The 21890-nt window shown below is 46.6% G+C and overlaps 1 protein-coding gene across 2 annotated transcripts in view; it reads left to right on the top strand.

Moving 5' to 3' along the window:
- foxo3b (forkhead box O3b) overlaps window positions 1–21890 on the top strand; it is a 146319-nt gene that overhangs the window by 109829 nt on the left and 14600 nt on the right. For both annotated transcript variants that reach the window (XM_038799211.1, XM_038799212.1), the window contains exon 2: window positions 14110–15535. In XM_038799211.1, coding sequence (XP_038655139.1) covers window positions 14110–15510 — 1401 coding nt within the window. In that variant the 3' untranslated portion in view covers window positions 15511–15535. The remainder of the gene's footprint in view (window positions 1–14109; window positions 15536–21890) is intronic.

Below are 21890 nucleotides of genomic sequence, written 5' to 3'. Positions count from 1 at the left end.
GAAAACATTTCTCCTCATCTCTGTCTTGAATGAGCAACCCCTTATTTTTAAAATGACCCTCGGTTCTACATTCTCTCACAAGAGGAAACACATCAACCTTGTGTAGACCTCTCCGATCTTATGTTTCATTCAAGTCGCCTCTTAACACTCTGAACCCCAGCAGATACAAGCCGAGCCTGTCCAATATTTCCTCATAAGACAACTTGTCCATCCCAGATATTGGTACAATAAACCTTCTCTGAACTACTCCTAAATGAGAGCAATAATGTGCACAGTACTCCAGATGTGGTCTCACCAACACCTTGTCAAAATGAAGCACAACCTCTCTACTTTTGCACTCAATTTCCCCCTCAATAAGCAATAGCATTCTATTAACTTTCCTAATTAGTGCAACATGAACTAGTGTGCGGAACTTGGCTATAAGTTTCTGCTCGGTGATTCTGCGTTGTCGCGCGTCCTGAAGGCCGCCTTGGAGAACGCTTACCCGAAGATCAGAGGCTGAATGTCCTTGACTGCTGAAGTGTTCCCTGACTGGAAGAGAACATTCCTGTCTGCCTGCCTATGAGAATGGTGGTGGTTAACCTGAGGAAAGGGTCTGCATGAAAACCTTCCCGCTCGGTGCAAACCCAAAGGTAATATCTTGTTTTAGCTTTGATGCCTCCACGAGGTGTTTGTGAAGCCTTAACTCCCATCCACTGCCCCTAACGCTGCTTCCTCTTATCCACCTCCTCCTCGTCTGAAGATGAGGCAAACAAGCATCTGTCCTGGGACATTGAAGGAATTGCGACATAGTTCCAAGTCAGGATGGTGAGTGACTTGGAGGGGAACTTCGGTTGTGATCTCTTGCATCTGCTGCTGTTGTCCTTCTAGATGGTGATATTTGTGGGTTTGGAAGTGCTGTCTAAGGGGCCTGAGTGAGTCCCTGCAGCACATCTTGTAGATGATGCACACTATTACTGTGTGTTGGTGGTGGAGGGAGCGAATGTTTGTGGAAGAGGTGCCAATCAAGTGGGCTGCCTTGTTCTGAATGGTGTCAAGCTTCTTGAGTATTGTTGTAGCTGCACTCTTCCAGGCAAGGGAGAGTATTCCATCACACTCCTGACATGCCTTGTAGATGGTGGGTAGGCTTTGGAGAATGAGGAAGTGAGTTTCTCACTATAGGATTCCTAGACTCTAGCCTGCTCTTGTAGTCACAGTATTTTATGGCTAGTCCAGTTTAGGTTCTGGTCAATGGTAACCTCCAGGATCTTAATAGAGGGGGATTCAGTGATAGTAATGCCATTGAATGTTAAGAGGCAATGATTATGTCCTCTTTTGTTGGAGAAGGTCATTGCCTGGCTCTTCTGAGACGCAAATGTTACTTGCCCCTCGTCATCCCAAACCTAGATATTGTCCAGGTCTTACTGCATTTGAACACTGATTGCTTCAGAGTCGTGAATGATTATTGCTGATCCCAAACTGAGTGTCAGTGAGCCAGTTAATGCTCAGCAAATAATAATAATCGCATACTGTCACAAGTGGGCTTCAATAAAATTGAATTTGCCACATTCCGGCGCCTGTTCGGGGGTGCCGGTATGGGAATTGAACCCGCACTGCTGGCATTGTTCTGCATTACAAGCCAGCTGTTCAGCCCACTGTGCTAAACCTAAGTGCTGCTTGACTGCTCCCATCAATTTACTGATGATCGAGAGTAGACTAAAGGGGTGGTAATTGGATTTGACCTGCTTTTTGTCTACAGGACATAACCTGGGCTAATTTTCCACATTGCCGAGTATATGCCAGTGTTGTAGGAGTATTGAAACAGGTTGGCTGAGAGACAAAGTTCTGGAGCACAAGTCTTCAGCACAATTGCCAAAATATTGTCAGGGCCCATAGCCTTTGCAGTATCTAGTGCCTTCAGTCTTTTCTTGATATTCCATGGAGTGAATTGAGTTGGCTGAAGACTGGCATGTTACTGGGGGCCTCCCCAGAGGAGGCAGAGATGGATGATCCACTCGGTAGTTTTGGTTGAGGATTGTATTTTTGCACTGATGTGCTGGGTAATCCCATCGTGACAGCGATACTTGTGGAGCCACCTCCACCTGTTATTTGTTTAATTGTCCACTGCCATTCCTGGCTGGATGCAGCAGGACTGCAGAGTTTGGATCTGACCCATTTGTTATGGGATTGCTTAGCTCTATCACCAGCTCTTATGCTGTTTGGCATGCAAGTAGTCCTGTGCTGCAGCTCCACCAGGTCGATACCTAATTTTTAGGTATGCCTGGTGCTGCTCCTGGTATGCCCTCCTGCACTCTTCATTGAACCAGGGTTGATCCTGTGGCTTGGTGGTCATAGAAGAGTGGGGATATGCTGGTCATCAGGTTACAGATTGTAGTTGAGTACAATTCTGCAGCTGCTGATGGCCCATAACGTTTCATGGATGCCCAACCTTGATTTGCTAGATCTGTTTGAAAACTATATCATTTAGCATGGTGGTAGTGAAACACAACACGATGATGAGTATCCTGTGTGATGGTGACTTTACCAATGCTGTCATGGACAGGTGCATCGACCTGTGTACTGGGAACAATGATGTGAAACCCAACCCTCTCGACTCTCGAAAGTCCTTCTTACTGTGCCGTAATTGGGAGATCTGTGTCAGACCAGTCGAGCAACAAAGTGACATAGTCATACTAATTGAATCATATGATTCAATGTCCCAGATACTACCATCACCATCCCTGGGTATGTCCTGTCCCATCAGCAGAACAGATCATAAAAGGTGGTGTCACATTAGTATACATTCAGGGAGGAGTTGCCCTCTGAGTCCTCAAAGTCAACTCCAGTTTTGTGGCATCAGGTCAACTGTCGGCAAGGAAACCTCCTGGTAATTACCATGTACTGTTCCCCACCCCCTCAGTTGATGAATCAGTGCTCAGTAACACCACTATTAGCTGAGTCCTAAAGGACATAGCTGTGAAGTAGAGCTACCAAGTGGCACTTACTCAGCAATTACCTGCTCACTGATGCTCAGTTTGGGTTCCAGCAAGCCAATCGGCTCCTGACCTTATTACAGCCTTGGCCCAAGCATGAACAAAAGAGCTCCACTCGAAGTGAGATGAGTGACTTGTCCTTGACATTGACTGAGTGCGGCATCAAGGAGCTGCAGTAAAACTGAATTCAGTAGAATTGGGGAAAACTCTCCAGTGGTTGGAGTCATGCTTAGTGCAAAGGAAGATGGTTGTAGTTTCTGGAGGTGAATCATCTCAGTCCCAGGACATTGCTGCAGGAGTTGCTCAGGGTAGTGTCCCAGGCTCAACCGTCTTCAACTGTTTCATCAATGACCTCCCTTCCATCATCATGTCAGAAGTGAGGATCACAACTCCAATACTGAAGCAGTTAGTGCCCATATACAGCTAGGTGGCCAATAGTCAAACTTGGACTGATGTGTGGCATCAATGTTACTTGTCACTTAAGTGTCAGGAAAGTACCCACCGAGAGAATGTAACCGTTTCTTCTTGTCATTCAGTGACATTACCATTGCTGAATCCCGCACGATCAACGTCCTGGGGGGTTACCATTGACTGTAAACTATACCGGACCAGCCATGTAAATACTGTGACTACAAAAGCAGGTCAGAGACTGGGAATTCTGCAGACGGTAACTTGCCTTCTGTCTCCTGTCCACCACCTGCAAGGCACAAGTCAGGTGCATGGTGGAAAACTTTCCACTTGCCTGGATGAGCGTAATTACAATGAACTCCAGGCGCTTGACACAGAGGACAAAACAGTCTGCTTGATTAGTATCCCATCTACCACCCTAATGTGCTCCAAACCTTTGTATAGTCTGTTATCTGCAGGTGTGGATGCAAATAATTAAAATATAATGTATTGTGAAAAGTTATAGCCCGAGTATAGATTCTGAAGTACACCACTTATCACATCCCGCCCATGAAACAAGCTCTTTGTCCTCACTCTGACCCTACCTCTATACCGTTGTCATGAGATTACTTGTAATTCTGTGCATTCTCATTGTACCTAATCTCTCGTGTGGAACCTTATCAAATGTCTTCTGAAAGAACAAATACTACAGTTCCTGGCCAAACCTTTAGTTGCCTCGCTCCTACCCTGAAAATGAAATTAAAATCGCTTATTGTCACGAGTAGGCTTCAATGAAGTTACTGTGAAAAGCCCCTAGTCGCCATATTCCGGCACCTGTCCGGTACCAGCCTGTCCGGGGAGGCTGGTACGGGAATTGAACTGTGCTACTGGCCTGCTTGGTCTGCTTTAAAAGCCAGCGATTTAGCCTGGTGAGCTAAACCAGCCCCTTGGTGAGCTAAGGACTCCCACCCTCAATCACACTGCCTCTGACTTTTTTTAAACTTGCCTCATTTTGTCAATTTTTGTTAATTTCCAATTTTTCCATCATGATTCAATGTTCACTCCTTTTAAAAGCAAATTACTGCAGATGCTGTAATCGGAAACAAAAACAGAAAATACTGGACTATCTCAGCAGGTCTGACAGCATCTGTGGAGAGAAAAAGGAGCTAACATTTTCAGTCCGGATGACTGTTTGACAAAGCTTTGATAAAGAATCACCGAGACTCGAAATATTATCTCCCCTTTCTCTTCACTCCTTTTAATCCTTGTTATTCCCCATCCACATTCGGCTATTTGACCAGTATATTTTATAATATGTCACTGACGTCTGGAAAGTGCAGAAAAAATGCAATGTTGAGAAAAGTAATGTTAAATTTACAAATGTTTCTCCCAGATAAAGAATTAATTATAACCCTTTAGGGGACTTCTGGTGGTGTTACGTAGTGGGAAAACATGCACAAGATGGTTCTCGCTAGAGTACTGCACTTTTAGCCCTTTTAGTTCCAGGGTGTATTTTCTTTGGAAAACCTGTATATTTAATGGGATAAGGAGTCTATATAGGTTAAATGTCTAGAAGAGGGAGGGGGGTGGGGTGGGGAGAGGAGACGACAGAAAATAGAAGTTCGTCGATCAAGCCGGAGGTATCTCTGGACTCATCAGTGGAAAAGATAGTGGAGGCAGCCCCTGGAGCTCCGGCCACTCTACTATGGCCAAGATACTTATGAGCACCTAGGCGACAGAATTTGAAAACACTTGTTGGGTGACCTCCTCAAATTGATGGAAGAGGCCTTGGCTCGCAGCTGAACGGCTTTGGAGAGGACCAGTGAAACGGTGAAGGCCCCTGGAGCCACAATAAAAGGCATGGAGATGGCCCTTTTAAAGGCATAGTGACCAAATTGCCTCACTGGAAGAGATGTCTCTGGTGGCTGAAATTAATAAATTGCTAAAGCCAAGTTGAATGATTTGGTGCAGAGGCGATTCACCAGGATATTGCCTGGTGTGGAACAAGAGAGGTTGGGTAGGCTTGGGTTGTTTTCGCTGGAGCGGAGAAGACTGAGGGCTGACCTGATGGAGGTGTACAAAACCATGAGGGGCATGGACAGGGTGGATAATAATCTTTATTAGTTGTACAAGTAGGCTTACATTAGCACTACAATGAAGTTATTGTGAAAATCCCCAAGTTGCCACACTACCGTGCCTGGGTACACTGGTAGCACAAGTGGATAGCATTGTGGCTTCACAGCGCCAGGGTCCCAGGTTCGATTCCCTGATGGGTCACTGTCTGTGCGGAGCCTGCACGTTCTCCCCGTGTCTGGGGATTTTCTCCGGGTGCTCTGGTTTCCTCCCACAGTCCAAAGAAATGCAGGTTAGGTGGATTGGCCATGATAAGTGACCAAAAAGGTTAGGAGGGGTTATTGGGTTCCGGGGGTAGGGTGGAAGTGAGGGCATAAATGGGTCGGTGCAGACACGATGGGCCGAATGGCCTCTTTCTGCACTGTATGTTCTATCACTGAGCGAAAATTCCGAATGTCCAAACCACCTAACCGCACGCCTTTCGAGACTTGTGGGAGGAAATTGGAGCACCCGGAGGAAACCCACGCAAATACTGCAGGAAAATGCAGATTCCACACACACTGACCCAGCCAGAATTTGAACCTGGGTCCCTGGTTCTGTTGCTCATTCTGGGTGAGTGTGCTTTACACTCAATTTGGCTCTGTTTCGTTCCTTAGCTCTATAGTTGCCAGGTATCGTTAAGATACCGCCACAAGTTTCAAGTTCAAGTTCCGACCAATAACTCCATATACCAGTTAGTAAGTTCAAACAAGACACGTTTATTATAATACAGTTATCTACTAATTATGCATATAAAACTACAAGACTAGGCTAATCCTACCACTAACAGGCCAAATACTTATCTGGATAAGGGAACTGCTGGATCAGGGAACAACGGCCTCTAGCTTTGTCCTGGATCCGCAGGCTTCCAGTCGGTGTGGACTAAAGGGGTCAGGAGTGTCTACTCTCGTAGCGTGCGTTGTATGACACTTACTTGATGGCGGCTGCTGACCAGGCCCCTCCTTCTCAAGGTCTTCTGCTGCAACGGTGTTCTGCTGCTGGCTGGCTGGTCAAGGAGAGGCTGGCTAAGAGAGCGAGCTGGGGTCGGGGTCTCGCGCCCACCTGGGCGGACCCTCTATACACTCGCAATCGATTGGGTCTCTTCCCAATCGATTGATTTGAATTTCCCCAATAACGGGGCAGTCCCTTGATCACTGGGCGATTCTTGGGGCTTATTGTTTTGGACTTCTCTTAGCGCCGAGAAGTCTGGCCTTCTATTCAATGTAGCAATTTGAGTTAACTTGTTTCCATTGTGCCTGGGAATCACCGGGTATCGCCTCATTAGTATGCTAACTTGTTTTTTTTCACAGTGCTGTCTGGTTTCTGCAGCAGTCAGAATACACAATCGCTTTGCAAGCTGCTTGCTTTTGCAACATGTCCATTTTCCCTGCATTCTTTGTAATCTTCCATCTTGTGTTGGGCAGTGGCCACCCCAGGTGGCTACAGTTCTTTGAGGGCACAATGCTGGCCACTGTGCTACCATGCTACGCCTTAGTTGTTCTTAGTTGAAGGATCAGTTACGAGGGGACACAAGTTCACAGTGAGGGGCAAGAGGTTTAAGGGGGATTTGAGGAAAAACATTTTTACCTGGGCAGGAGTGACGGACTGGAATTTGGACACCTGGAATGTCAGGGGCGTAAATGGCCTAGTCAAAATGTTGGGGGTATTTAAGAGTTTACCAAGGGGCTGGTTTAGCACAGTGGGCCAAACAGCTGACTTGTAATGCAGAACAAGACAAGGTGCTGCTGCCTATCCTGACTGATGGTGGTCTGATGGCGAGGAAGTCAAGGATCCAGCTGCACAGGGAGTGTCAAGTCCAAGATTGCAGAGTTTGGTTATTAGTCTTGTCAGGATAATGGTGTTAAAAGTGGACCTGTAGTCGATGAACAGCAGTCTTACATAGGTATCCTTGTTGTCGAGGTATTTGAATGTTGATTAGAGAGCCAGGGAGATGTCATCTGCTGTGGATCGGTTGCGGTGATAGGCAAACTGCAGAGATTGAGACCATCTGGGAGGCTGGCAGTGATCCGTCCCCGCCCCTTTGGACACTGAGGGCAAATTATCATGGTCAATCCACCTAACTTGCTCATCTTTGGACTGAGGGGGGAAACCGGAGCACCTGGAGGAAACCCACACAGAGACGAGGAGAACGTGCACACTCTACACAGACCAAGCCAGGAATCAATCCCGGGACCCTGGAGCTGTGAACCGACCGTGCTAACCACTGGACTACCATGCCATCCGAAAGTATGAAAAGTTATTTGGAAACATTTATGAGAAATGACTGGCTTAAGATAAAAAGCTGACGGCATCCTTAACTGCTTAAAAGCAAGAATATGCAATTAAACCAAAGCTTACCAAAGTTAGAGTGATCGAGTCTGTGACAACAAGCAATTGGGCAATCTCAATTGTTCCGGTTATCAAGTCGGATGGCTCAATAAGAATTTGTGGTGACTTTAATATGATTGGCCCCATGTTGTCTGCCCACCAGTATTCCTTACTATTAATAGAGGATCTATTTGTTGCATTGTTGGTGGACAAAAATACAGTAAGATAGATTTGTCCTAAGTGTACCTCCTAGATGAAGGTAGCAACTGAGCCTCAACCTCTTCTCACAATTCTATAAAAGACTGTTCAGGTACAGGCACCCACCATTTGGAATAACATCAGTCCTATTCCAAAAGCCTCTGGACCAAATCCTTAGTGGCCTTAATGGCGTTAAATGTTATTTGGAAGATATCTTAATTACCAGCAGGGCTGAACAGGAGCACCTAAACAATTTAGAAGACACATTGGAGCATCTTGAAACACACAACTTTTGTGTCAAGAGAGAAATGCTAATTTTTACAGTTGTCAGTAAGGTTTCTAGACCAGGGGCTGGTTTAGCACAATGGGCTAAACAGCTGGCTTGTATTGCAGAACAGGGTCAGCAGCGCGGGTTCAATTCCCGTACTGGTCTCCCTGAACAGGCGCTGGAATGTGACGACTAGGGGCTTTTCATAGTAACTTCATTGAAGCCTACTTGTGCCAATAAGTGATTATTATTAATATTATTATTATTTATTAATAAATTTCAATGTGTGTTTCTGCAAGAGATCCTCTTGCAGGTCAGAGATCAGACAAGGTTGTGGAAGGAATGGGTGGGACAAGGTTTTCATTCAGACTTTAATGGTCAGGCCCGGGGTGTGGCAATATTAATCAAAAGGTTTAGTTTTCTGCTGCTAAGATCTTGGCTGACTCTAATAATAGACATGTTATTGTCTGTGGCACCTTGGCAGGTACCTCGGTGGTTCTGATTAATATCTATGATCCAAACCGGGATGATACCTATAGAATTCTAACAGGACTGGACAGGGGTAACTACAGGTTGGATGTTCCCAATGGTGGTTGTATCCAGAACCAGGGGTCACAGTCTGAGGATACAGGTAAACCATTTAGGACAGAGTCGAGGAGACATTTCTTCACCCGGAGAGTGGTGAGGCTGTGGAATTCGTTACCATAGGAAGTAGTTGAGGCCAAAACATTCTATGTTTTCAAGAAGCAGTTGGACATAACACTTGGTAGGGCTGCACGGTGGCGCAGTGGTTAATACTAGGACTGCGGCTCTGTGGACCCGGGTTCGAATCCCGGCCCTGGGTCTCTGCCCGTGTGGAGTTAGCACATTCTCCCTGTGCCTGCGTGCGTGGGTTTCACAACCCAAAGATATGCAGGTTAGGTGAATTGGCCATGCTAAATTGCCCCTTAATTGGGAAAAAAAATTGGGTACTCTAAATTTATTTAATAAAATATATAAAACTTGGGGCGAAGGGAAGGATATGAATGAAAGGGAAAGTGGTATTAGGCTATTGAGTTGGATGATCAGCCATGATCATAATGAATGGCGGAGCAGGCTTGAACAGCCAAATGGACTCCTGCTCCTATTTTCTATGTGTCTTTGAGACGGATTTTATGAATAAGCTGCTGGCCTCCATCCCTGATTTGGATTTGCATCAGCTTGTTTTGGGTGGTGATTTAAATTCTGGATCGGTCTAGGCCCAAATACGGTATTATTAGCAGACAAAAAATTTCTGCTTGGGTGGAGGTCTCCTGCTCCGCTTAATGCCTCAGATTGGTTGGGTGACCTCTTGCGTTACATTTGGCTAAGGACAAGAAAGGTTCTACCTAAGATGGCAGCCATTTCCTTTTTTTAAAGAGCTAGTTGCTGTCTGTTGTTAAGGGGTTTAGTTTTGTTTTTGGGGTTAACTTGATGGGTGCGCTTTCTTGTTAATCTGATTTTGTGTTTGTTGTGTAACTCCGGTTGGTTCTTTTGTATAATGTTTTTATCTGAAAATTGTAAAGAAATATTTTTAAAATTAGACCACTTTAGAACCATAGAAAAAATACTGCACAGAAAGAGGCCATTCAGCGCATTGTGTCTGCGCCAGCCAAAACAAAGAGGCCCAAAAAAAACCCAGTTGCTCCTTTTAATCCCATTTTCAGCACCTGGTCCGCTACGGATTGAATCCAGCAGGTTACAGCACTTTGTGTGCAAATCCAGGTACCGTTTAAATGAGTTGAGCGTTTCCACGTCAACCACCAATTCAGATAGTGAATTCCAGACACCCACTACCCTCTGGGTGAAAATATTTTTCTCATGTCCCCTCTAAAACCTATGCCCCTTGGTAATTGACCCCTTAGCTAGGGGAAACAGGACTTTCCTTTCCTTTCTATCCAATCAAGGCCCATCATAATTTTGTACACCTCAATTAAGTCACCCCTCTGCCTCTTCTGTTCCAAGGAAAACAGCCCTAGCTTATCCAATCTTTCTTCCTAGCTGCAATTTTCAAGCACTGGCAATAGTCTTGTAAATCTTCTCTGCACTCTTTTTCTCCAGAGCAATTATGTCCTTCGTGTAATGTGATGACCAGAACTGTACACAAAATTCCAATTGTGGCCTAACCAGAGTTTTATACCAGAGTTCCAGCATTACGTCCCTGCTTTGATATTCAATACCTCATCCAATAAACATTTCAAATGCTTCTTCACCACCTTATTTACCTTTTCTGCCACTTTCAGGGACCTATGAACATGCATGCCAAGGCCTCTCACTTCCTCTACCCCCCTCAATATCCTCCTGTCGATTAAATATTCCCTTGCTTTGTCCCATATACATAGCTCACACTTTTCTGGATTCAATTTCATTTGACATTTTCCACATACTCAACCTAATCATTGATCGAATTCTGGGGACAACAGCTATCATTTGCGCTACCAACTGCACAGCCAATTTTTGTGTCATCTGCAAAATTCCTGGTCATGCCACCCACCTTCTCCAAATCATTAATATACACAACAAACAGTAAGGCCCCTGTGGAATGCCACTGGAAACTATTTTCCATTCACAAAAGCATTCATCGGCTGTTACCCTTTGTATCCTGTCACTGAGCCAGTTTTGGATGCAAATCCTTACCTTCTCCTGTATCCTGTGGGATTTCACTTATCTGATTAGTCTGCCATGTGGGACTTTGTCAAATACCTTACTAAAATCTATGCAGACAGCATCCATCAACCTTTTTACTTCCTCAGATTTCAGTCAGACACTATCAAAACCACACCATGCTTGACTATCCCCGGTCAATCCATGCCATTCTAAGTGACCGCTTAACCTGTCTTATGAACAAAAAGAACAAAGAAACTTACAGCACGGGAACAGGCCCTTCGGCCCTCCCAACCTGCACCGATCCAGATCCTTTATCTAAAGCTGGCGCCTATTTTCCAAGGATCTACTTCCCTCTGTTCCCCGCCCGTTCATATATCTGTCTAGATGCATCTTAAATGATGCTGTCGTGCCTGCCTCTACCACCTCCGCTGGCAAAGCGTTCCAGGAATCCACCACCCTCTGCGTAAAAAAACTTTCCATGCACATCTCCCTTAAACTTTCCTCCTCGCATCAGTTTTAAGTCACCGAGATATTCTGTATGCTTCCTCTTTCATCTTAGCTAGTCTCACAATTCCACCCGTCATCCATGGTTCCCTAATCTTGCCATTTCTATCCCTCGTTTTCACAAGGACATGTTTGTCCTGCACTCTAATCAACCTTTCCTTAAAAGACTCCCACATTTCAAATGTGGATTTACCCTTAAACAGCTGCTCCCAATCCACATTCCCTAGCTCCTGCCGAATTTTGGTATACTTGGCTTTTCCCCAATTTAGCACTCTTCCTTTAGAACCACTCTCGTCTTTGTCCATGAGTATTCTAAAACTTATGGAATTGTGATCTCTATTCCCAAAGTAATCACCGACTGAAACTTCAACCACCTAGCCAGGATCATTCCCCAATACCAGGTCCAGTATGGCCCCTTCCCGAGTTGGACTATTTACATACTGCTCTAAAAAACTCTTATGGATGTTCCTTACAAATTCTGCTCCATCTATGCCTCCAACACTACATGAGTCCCATTCAATGTTGGGGAAGTTAAAATCTCCCATCACGACCACCCTATTGCTCCTACATTTTTCTATAACCTGTCTACGTATTTGTACCTCTACTTAACGCTCGCTTTTGGGAGGCCTGTAGTAAAGTCCCAACAATGTTACTGCACCCTTCCTATTTCTTAGATCTACCCATATTGCCTCAGTGCTCGAATCCTCCATCGTGCCCTCCTTCATCACAGCTGTGATATCATGTCTGACCAGTAATGCAACTCCTCCACCCATTTTACCTCCCTCCCTCTCTATCCCTCCTGAAGCATCTATACCCTGGGATATTTAGTTGGCAGTCTTGCCGTTCCCTCAACCAAGTCTCAGTAATACCAATAACATCATATTCCCAGGTATTAATCCAAGCCCTAAATTCATCTGTCTTACCTGCTACACTTCTCACATTCAAACAAATGCACCTCAGACCACTGTCCCTTTGTGTTCATCATCTCTTCCCTGTCTACTCTTCCCCTTGGTCACATTGAGTTTATTATCTAGTACCTTACTGGCTTTAGTTGCTGCCTCTTTGACCTCTAACTTCCTTATCTGGTTCCCATCCCCCTGCCACATTAGTTTAAAACCTCCCCAACAGTGTTAGCAAAAGCACCCCCTAGGACATTGGTTCCAGTCCTGCCCAGGTGTAGACCATCCGATTTGTAATGGTCCCACCGCCCCCAGAACCAGTCCCAATGTCCCAAAAATCTGAACCCCTCCCTCCTGCACCATCTCTCGAGCCACGTATTCATTCTGACTATTCTTGAATTTCTACTCTGACTGACTGTCTCGTGGCACTGGTAGCTATCCTGAGATTACTACCTTTGAGGTCCTACTTTTTAACTTATCTCCTAACTCCCTAAATTCTGATTGTAGGACCTCATCCTGTTTTTTTACCGATATCGTTGGTGCCTATATGCACCACGACAACTGGCTATTCACCCTTCAGTATGTCCTGCAGCCGATCTGAGACATCCCTGTCCCGTGCACCCAGGAGGCAACATACCATTCAGGAGTCTCGTTTTCGACCACAGAAACGCCTGTCTACTCCCCTTATGATTGAATCCCCTATGACTATAGCCCTGCCAGTCTTTTTCCCGCCCTTCTGTGCAACAGAGCCAGCCACGGTGCCATGAGCCTGGCTACTACTGCCTTCCCCTGGTGAGACATCTCCTCCAACAGCATCCAAAACGGTATACCTGTTTTGGAGGGAGATGACTGCAGGAGACACCTGTACTGCCTTCCTGCTCTTTCTCTGCCTTTTGGTCACCCATTCCCTGTCCCCCTCATCGATCCTAATCTGCGGTGTGACCAACTCATTGAACGTGCTATCCACGACCTCCTCAGCATCATGGATGCTCCAAAGTGAGTCCATCCGCAGCTCCAGAGCCGTCATGCGGTCTAAAAGGAGCTGCAGCTGGGCACACTTCCCGCACATGAAGGAGTCAGGGGCATCGGCCGCGTCCCTGAACTCCCACATTGAGCACGAGGAGCATAACACTGGTCTGGGATCTCCTGCCATTTTTACACTTTGCCTTAACTGATTAAAAATATAATATCAAATAATGAATAAGTGAAAGGAGTAAGGATTTTACTTACCAATCACAATACTTACCAACACATGAAGAGTTGAATTTCTCCAAGCTACTGCTAATTAGAGCACTTTTCTTACCAGCCGATCAGGCCACTGCTTTGCTGTGATGTCACTCTTCAAGGTAAGTTTTTAAAGAGGTAAACTTACCTTCCCAACAGACCCCTGGCCACTGCTCCCGCCGAAAATCTGAAGCTATAACTTGCAGATAAAAGAAAGGAAAGAAAGAGCTTACCTGATATTCACTCTTTCTCTCTTCCCCCCCCCCCCCCCCCCCCCCCCCCTTAGGTTAGAGGAGGTGGAAGGGTGGGGGGGACACTACAAGTGTAGTGTCTCAGTTTTAGCAACCGCCCAACTTAAATGCAGGTAAAAATAAAACACTTGAGCACCTACCTGAAGCCCAAGCTGCACACCGGCTGCGCCTCTCTCCCGCCCCCGGAAAAAATAACTATTTATTTAAATTTGGAAAGTTTAACGCATGATTTGTTTCTTTGGTTTTGCACAACAAAGTTGTACGTTTTTCTTTAAAATATGTTTTCATTGTACTTCTGGTTTGCTGTTGTGAGAGTGATATTTTTTATTTTTCCTTTTCAGAATTCAATCCGCCACAACCTTTCACTGCACAGCAGATTTATCAGGGTACAGAATGAAGGTACAGGCAAAAGTTCTTGGTGGATGATCAATCCAGATGGTGGAAAAGGTGGAAAGTCTCCACGAAGGCGTGCTGTTTCCATGGACAATAACAATAAATATGCAAAAAGCAGGGGAAGAGCAGCAAAAAAAAAGGCAACTCTGCAAGCTGCACAAGAAGCTAATGCTGAAAGCCCATCACAACACACAAAATGGCCTGGTAGCCCAACATCCCGCAGTAGCGATGAGTTTGATGCATGGACAGACTTTCGTTCACGTACAAACTCAAATGCCAGCACTTTGAGTGGCCGGCTTTCTCCTATCATAGCCAATCCTGAAGTTGATAATGTTCAAGATGACGATGCTGCTCCATTGTCTCCCATGCTGTACTCTAGTCCATCCAGCGTTTCCCCCACTGCAAGTAAACCATGTACTGTTGAACTGCCTAGGTTGACTGACATGGCTGGAACCATGAATTTGAATGATGGATTGACAGAACATCTGATGGATGACTTATTGGATAATATTAGCTTAACTCCTGCTCAGCAGTCATCACCTGGGAGCCTCATGCAAAGGAGCTCAAGTTTTACTTATGGGTCAAAGAGCTCTGGGTTAGGTTCCCCAAATAGTTTCAGCAATTCCATATTTGGACCACCTGCTTTGAATGCTTTACGACAGACTCCCATGCAAACTATTCAAGAGAATAAGCAAGCTACTTTTTCTTCCATTTCTCGTTTTGGCAGCCATACTTTGCAAGATCTTCTTGCATCTGATTCTCTAAGCCACAGTGATGTCATGATGACTCAGACAGATCCTCTGATGTCTCAGGCAAGTTCTGCAGTGTCTTTACAAAATTCACATAGAAACCTGATGCTTCATAATGATCCAATGATGTCATCCTTCCCTGCCCAATCCAATCTGGCAAACCATAATCCGCTACATCGCCAGTCTCCACCTCAGAGTTCCGCTCTTAGTGGCGATAGTGCCTTGTCAAACTCCATGAATCGTGTAGCTTTACCAACAGACTCGAACAGAATCTCCAGTAAGCATCAACTTCAATCATCTGCCAATCAATCTATGCAAATAGGATTGTCCGATACACTCTCCGGCCCTCCCGTATATCCAGGTAGTATGATTCTTCCTTCTATGGGTCAAGACAAGTTCCCCAGTGATCTGGACTTGGATATGTTTAATGGAAGTTTAGACTGTGATGTGGAATCCATCATTCGCAATGAACTCATGGATGCAGATGGGTTAGACTTTAACTTTGACTCACTCATATCTGCTCAGAATGTTGTGAACCTGAATGTGGGAACCTTCACTGGTGCTAAACAAACATCAACACAGAGCTGGGTTCCTGGTTGAAATTGCCTTACATTGGTGGAAGCAGGTCAGTAAAGTATAGCCTTAGTTTTGGGAAATCTATTTTTGTGTATATGATGAATTTTGCTGCTTAAGTGTTTAAAGAATGTACTAGACAAAGAAACAGGAGGTTATGCTTTGTCGTGCAATAGACGTGGATAAAAAATGCAGCAGAGTCCATACAAAGCCTGAATATTTAGAAGAAATTGATTAATTTTAATATTGGCCAGAGATTTTTTGCGAGCAGAGTTGGCCAGGCAAGGTCAAAAGTTGTGATTTTTTTTTTCAGGGGGCATAAACTGAGCTGATGAGGCCCAAAGTTTGGACAGAGGGAAGCATCAATGGTTTGGGAAATTAGTCCTGTGGCAGCAATAGATGGGCAGGGCTCTTAAGACTGGAATCATCAATTTGTAACATTGTCTGGCGTCTGCAAGCAGAGTTAATGGCCTAGATTTTGCAGTCACCAGTGAAACAACATCACCTGCCATTAGCCTCTAAGAAAGCTGCCTACACATATCTAGCAATCTCTTGTGTTGCGGATGTCTCCTTTCTGATGGCAGTTTAAATCTGGTACCAAATTATGGAATGCCTACAGTGCAGAAGGAGGCGATTCGGCCCAACAAGTCTGCACCAACCCTCTGAAAAAGCACTCTACCCAAGTCCACTCCCCCGCCCTATCTCAATAATCCCTTTACCCATCCTCCACATCTTTGGACACTAAGGGGCAATTTAGCATGGCCAATCCACCTAATCTGCACATTGGGGTGACATGGTGGCATAGTGGTTAGTACTTCTGTATCACAGCACCAGGGTTCCAGGTTTGATTCCTGCCTTGGGTAACTAACTGTGTGGAGTTTGCACTTTCTCCCTGTGCCTGTGTGGGTTTCCTCTGGGTACCGGAGTACCCAGAGGAAACCCAATCCGGTTCCTCCCACAGTCCGAAGATGTGCAGGCTAGGTTGATTGGCCATGCTAGATTGCCCCTCAGTTTCCAAAAGGTTAGATGGAGTTGCTGAGTTACGGGGATAGGTTGGGGGTGTGGGCCAAGTAGGGTGTTCTTTCAATGGGTCGGTGCAGATCCAATAAGCCTCCTTCTGCGCTATAGGGAGTCCATGACCGTTGGAATGTGGGACGAAAGCGGAGCACCCAGAGAAAACTCACGCAGACTCTGGGAGAATGTGCAAACTCCATACTATCACCCAAGGTTGGAATTGAACTCTGATCATGAGGCAGCAGTGCTAACCACTGTGCCACCATGAGGCTTGCAGTAGCAGTGATAGCAGCAAACATGGTAAGCAGTCAGTCAAATTTAACTTCTCTCAAACAGCAAACTGGGAAGCAAAACATACTGAATCCCTTCAAATTTCAGTGACTGAAATAAATATGGGCAGCACGGTAGTACAGTAGTTAGCACTGTTGCTTCACAGTTCCACGGTCCCAGGTTCGATTCCCGGCTTGGGTCACTATCTGTGTGGAGTCTGCACATCCTCTCCATGTCTGCGTGGGTTTCCTCCAGGTGCACCGGTTTCTTTCCACAGTCCAAAGATGTGCAGGTTAGGTGTATTGGCCATGCTAAATTGCTCTTAGTGTCCAAAAAGGTTGGGTGGGGTTCCTGAGTTAGGTGGATAGAGTGGAGGTGTGGGCTTGGGTAGGGTGCTCTTTCCAAGGGCCGGTGCAGTCTCAATGCGCCGAATGGCCTCTTTCTGCATTGTTAATTCTTTGATTCTATAAATGGGTTTTGATTAAAGGTAATATCTGAAATAAAGATTAATTTTTTTTTCACAAACGTAGGATTTTAAAAAAATAATGGAAAAAATGACATTCCACAAATATAGTAGCTTTTCAGGGCCAACAAATTTTTTTTACCAGTAATTATGAAGTTAGTATGCAGTCTAGTTTATGCCCCATTCAACAAGGTTAAACATGGCTTTTGCAGCGAAACTGCTGGTGTGAGAGTGAAAGGTCATGGCAATGATTTGCAGGGGATCCTCAGCAGTGCACCCTCAAGAGGATGGCATATTTTATATATTTTTTGCAGTAATATTAAAACCTAGGTTAAGATGCATACAAACACTATGTCTGCTAGAGTGGTGATTAAGGTGCTGTAAAAGTGAGATCATCATTGATTTGCAACTGAAGTGTTCTGCCAGCAGATGTAGAGAACTACTTGTTTACAGATAGCTAGCTAATGGAAGAGGTGGGGAAGAGCTCTAGGATAACTACAACAATCAAAATGGCACCGCAAGCAACCACTTTGGAGGGTCCCTAAAAAAGAAATTCTTGAGCGCAGGGGTCTGGCCTCTTGAGTATGGTGACCAAGGCCATTTTGGATGGCCCCCTAACAAAGGGAAACCCCAGAGTGCAGGGACGCATCCACAAGGTAAATATGGTTGATCCCAAAGGAGGTGGGGGTGGGACAAAAATCGCCCCACTATAGTCACCTGGAGCATCAGGGAACTTAATGGCCCAGTGAAAAGATCCAGCGTCTTCGCCCACCTGAGAAGTATGAAAGCTGAACTGAGGGAGAAAGATTTGCTGCATGTAAGAAAGGGCTGGGTGGGAAAAACATGCATTCATCCTACGGAACGAGAACTGGGGAAGGAGGGTAGCCATACTGCTTGGTAAGAGGACGACATTTACCGCAGCAAGGACAGTTACAGACCCAGGGGAACAGTACGCTATGGTCAGCGGTGTCCTGGACAGGGCACCGGTGATTCTGGTGAACGTGTACATGTCCAACTGTGACGACACTGGATTTATAAAGAAGACCATGGCAAAAATCCTTGACATGCTCCCACAGACTAATCGTGGGAGGGGAATTTAACTGTACACAGGACCTGCTGACGGACAGGTCAAACCCCAAAACATGGCGAGAGAACTAGGGGCTTTTATGAAGCAGATGGGAGCAGTGGACCATTGGAAGTTCATGCATCTGGGAGAGATGGAGTTTTCATTTTTTTCACAAATGCCCTGGTTTACACCCGTATCAACTTCTTTGTGGTGGGGAAATCATGTGCTTCCAGGGATAATAAGAGCGGAATACTCCGCGATCGTAATCTCTGGCCACACTCCACACTACATGGATGTGAGGTTGGAGATGGGCCATGCCCAATGCCCCCATGGAGGTTAGACAGGTTCCACTAACACCAGCCCCCCACCCCCACAAGGCCAATTTGGGTATTCTCCCAGAAAATATCACAGGCTGTAAATGAGTGCAAAAGTAGCAACCGAATGAGAAGGTCACCCGCCACATACTGGGAGGCGCTGAAGGCTGTGAGGAGAGGAGAAATTATCACCTACAAGGTGCGCAGAGAAAGGAAAGAGAAGGCAACTAGGCAACAAATGGTCATCTCCATAGTGGAGTAGACAGCTGGTACTCGGAGTCCCCCACTGTAGGCTTCTGGCAGAGAGGAAGAAGCTACAAATGGACTTTAACCATCTATCCACGAAGAAAGCAGTGCACCAACTCCACCAGACATTAGGACCTTTTACGAAAGCCACAGGGGGAACAACCGGACAAGAGGTGGGGAAGAGCTCTAGGATGGCTACAACAATCAAAATGGCACCACAAGCAACCACTTTGGAGGGTCCCTAAACCCTCCAAAGGAAAAGCCAGCCGCCTGGTGGCTCACCAGCTGGGAAAGCAGGCAGCTACGAGGGAAATAGTGCAGATGAAGGATAGCAAAGGCAGACTGGCAGCCGAACCAAAAAAGGTCATGAAGCATTCAAGGCTTTCTATCGAGGGCTGTGCATCTCCGAAACCCCTGATACTCTGGGATGAAATAGTTTTGCGATGGACTGGAAATGCCAGTCGTGGGGAAAGAGAGGAGAAGGGGGGCTGGGAGCACCACTAGAACTGGGAAATGTAATGGAGAGCATCAGCTCAATGCAGGTGGGGAAGGCGCCGGGACTAGATGAGTTCCTGGCAGACATCCACAAACAAGTTGCGGCAGCACTGGCCTCCAACCTGCAGGAAATATTTGCAGACTCACTAGTGAGGGGCTCTTTGCCTCCAACACTAGCACAAGCCACTGTATCACTGATACCCAAGAAAGACAAAGGCCCAACCGAATGTGGATTCTACAGACCAATCCGCTGCTCAGTGTGGATACGAAAATACTCGTAAAAATCCTGGCCATGCGACTGGAGAACTGCGTACCAGAGGTGGTCTTTGTCAAGAGTAGACAACTAATGGACAACGTCAGGCGCCTGCTGAACGTGATAATGACTCAACCGGGGAGAGAACACAGAGGTGATCATCTCCTTGAACGCAGAAAAGACCTTTCATACAAGTCGAGTGGAAGTTCCTCATTGAGGTACCAGATCTGAATACTTCCAATTGCACAGAGGCACAAGGCAGGGATGCTTGCTGTCCCCACTTCTATTCGCCCTGGCAATTGAGCAGTTGGCGATCGCCCTCAAGTGAAAAACTGGAAGGGATCCAAAGAGGAGACCGAGAGCACAGAGTCTCATTCTGTACAGATGACCTGCTCCTCTACATCTCGGACTCCAAAGCGGCATGGAAGTGATCGTGACGCTCCTGATAGTTTGGAGCCCTCCAAGCTAGAGAGGGGACAGACTCTTGGGATCTGTACAGACAACTGTTAGAAGGGGCACGCTCCCCGCTGGATGTGACACTGGAGAAATGGTGTGGGGGGGGGAACTAGGGATTGAAATAGGTTGGGTACTCTGGAGCGAAGCATTGAACAGGACCAACCCCACCTCCATATGCGCATCACATTGCCTCATGCAACTGAAAGTGGTGCACAGAGCACACCTAACCAGAAAGAACAGGTTCTTCTCTGAGGTGGAGAACAGATGTGAACGGTACCAGGGAGGCCCTGCCAACCTCACCCACATTTTCTGGGTATGCCCCAGACTGGTCAGACACTGGACAGCGTTCTTCAAAGCAATGTCTGAAGTTGTAGAAATGAGGGTGGAGCCAAGCCCGAAAGTCGCAGTCTTCGGGGGTATCATACCAGCCAGAACTATTTATGGGGAGGGGGGGGCGACCCCCAGCCTCTGTCTCCCTAATCACTCTCCGAAGAATTAACAACGCCACCCAAAGCTGCAGACTGGCTGGCCAACCTGTCGGAATTCCTCCAATTGAAGAAAATCAAATTCACCATCTGAGGGTGGGAAGAGGGCTTCCAAAAGACATGGTGGCCATTTACCAACTTGTTCCAAGACCTGTTTGAAGCTGATAGAGGGAAGGAAGGGGGGTTGCGCATCGGGGCCACGAGGGCATGAAAGATTAGGAAGGGTGGAAAGGAGGGGGGGGGGGGGGGGGGGGGGGAAGGAGGAAATAGTGGGGAGGGGGGGTGATGGAAACTGCTGGAACAAACAACTGGGGAGAGGGGGTGGCAAAAACAAGGCCACAAAGATAGTGTCCTACAGCCGGGTCAAAGGTCCCAGGTCAGAACGGGGGTTGGCTCAGGCCAAACCTGGGTGGAGAAGTCCATTCTAATCGGCAGCCAAACGGGGCCAGAAAAATAGTAAACATCAGGAGAGGAGGTGCCCAACCTCTGAGCGGGGAGACACGGAGTGAGGTGGAGCGAAACACGACCTACCAAGCAGAATCACTAAAGCAAATGCCGGCCCAGCCATCAATGGGGCAGTTTATGGAGCTTCTTTCAGCAGAGCCCCAGAATCACAAGGATCCTATAAAGGAGATCACTCTGGCCCCCATTATGGAGAGATTGGACGAAACGGAGAGGAGACTGGAGACCCGGGAAGTAACAGTGCGGAACCTGGAGAAAGCGGCCACTGATCAGAGTGACCGCATTGCCTTGCTCAACGCTGAGGTGACAAGGTTTGCGACAACCCAGGGAGAGCTCAAGGGGAAGGCTGATTATCAGGAAAACTGGTTTCGCCTCCATAACCTGAGAATTGTTGGGCCATCTGAGGACGCAGAAGGCAGAAACCCAACCGTATGTCACGAGAATGCTTGGGAAGTTGGTCGGAGGGGGAGGGCTTCACCAAACTCTCAGAGTTGGTCTGAGCCCACAGGTTGCTCCAGCGGACACTCAAATCAGGAGAACCAATGCGGGCGATAATAGCCAAGTTACATGGGTTTCAGGACAAAGAGAGGATGCTGAACTGGGCAAGGAGGACACGGAAGAGAAGGGCAGAATGCTGGTCACAACAGGCCAAGATGGGCATCATGACCGGTACAGGCTCGGAGGGCCTGTTCCTCTGCTGTATTCTTTATTCATATGAGGACAGCTGCAACAAAGAAGTCAACAGCGGCCATTCTGGATGGCTCACAAAGGGGAACCCCAGAATGCAGGGGTGCATTCACGTGGTAAGTATGGCTGACTCCCACAGGAGAAGGGGACGGAACCCCCCCCCCCCCCCCCCCCCCCCCAAATCAGGATGGTCACC

The sequence above is a fragment of the Scyliorhinus canicula genome, chromosome 6 (assembly GCF_902713615.1).
Source record: "Scyliorhinus canicula chromosome 6, sScyCan1.1, whole genome shotgun sequence".
Taxonomy (NCBI): Eukaryota; Metazoa; Chordata; class Chondrichthyes; order Carcharhiniformes; family Scyliorhinidae; genus Scyliorhinus; species Scyliorhinus canicula.
This window is presented reverse-complemented; position numbering and strand designations above follow the sequence as displayed.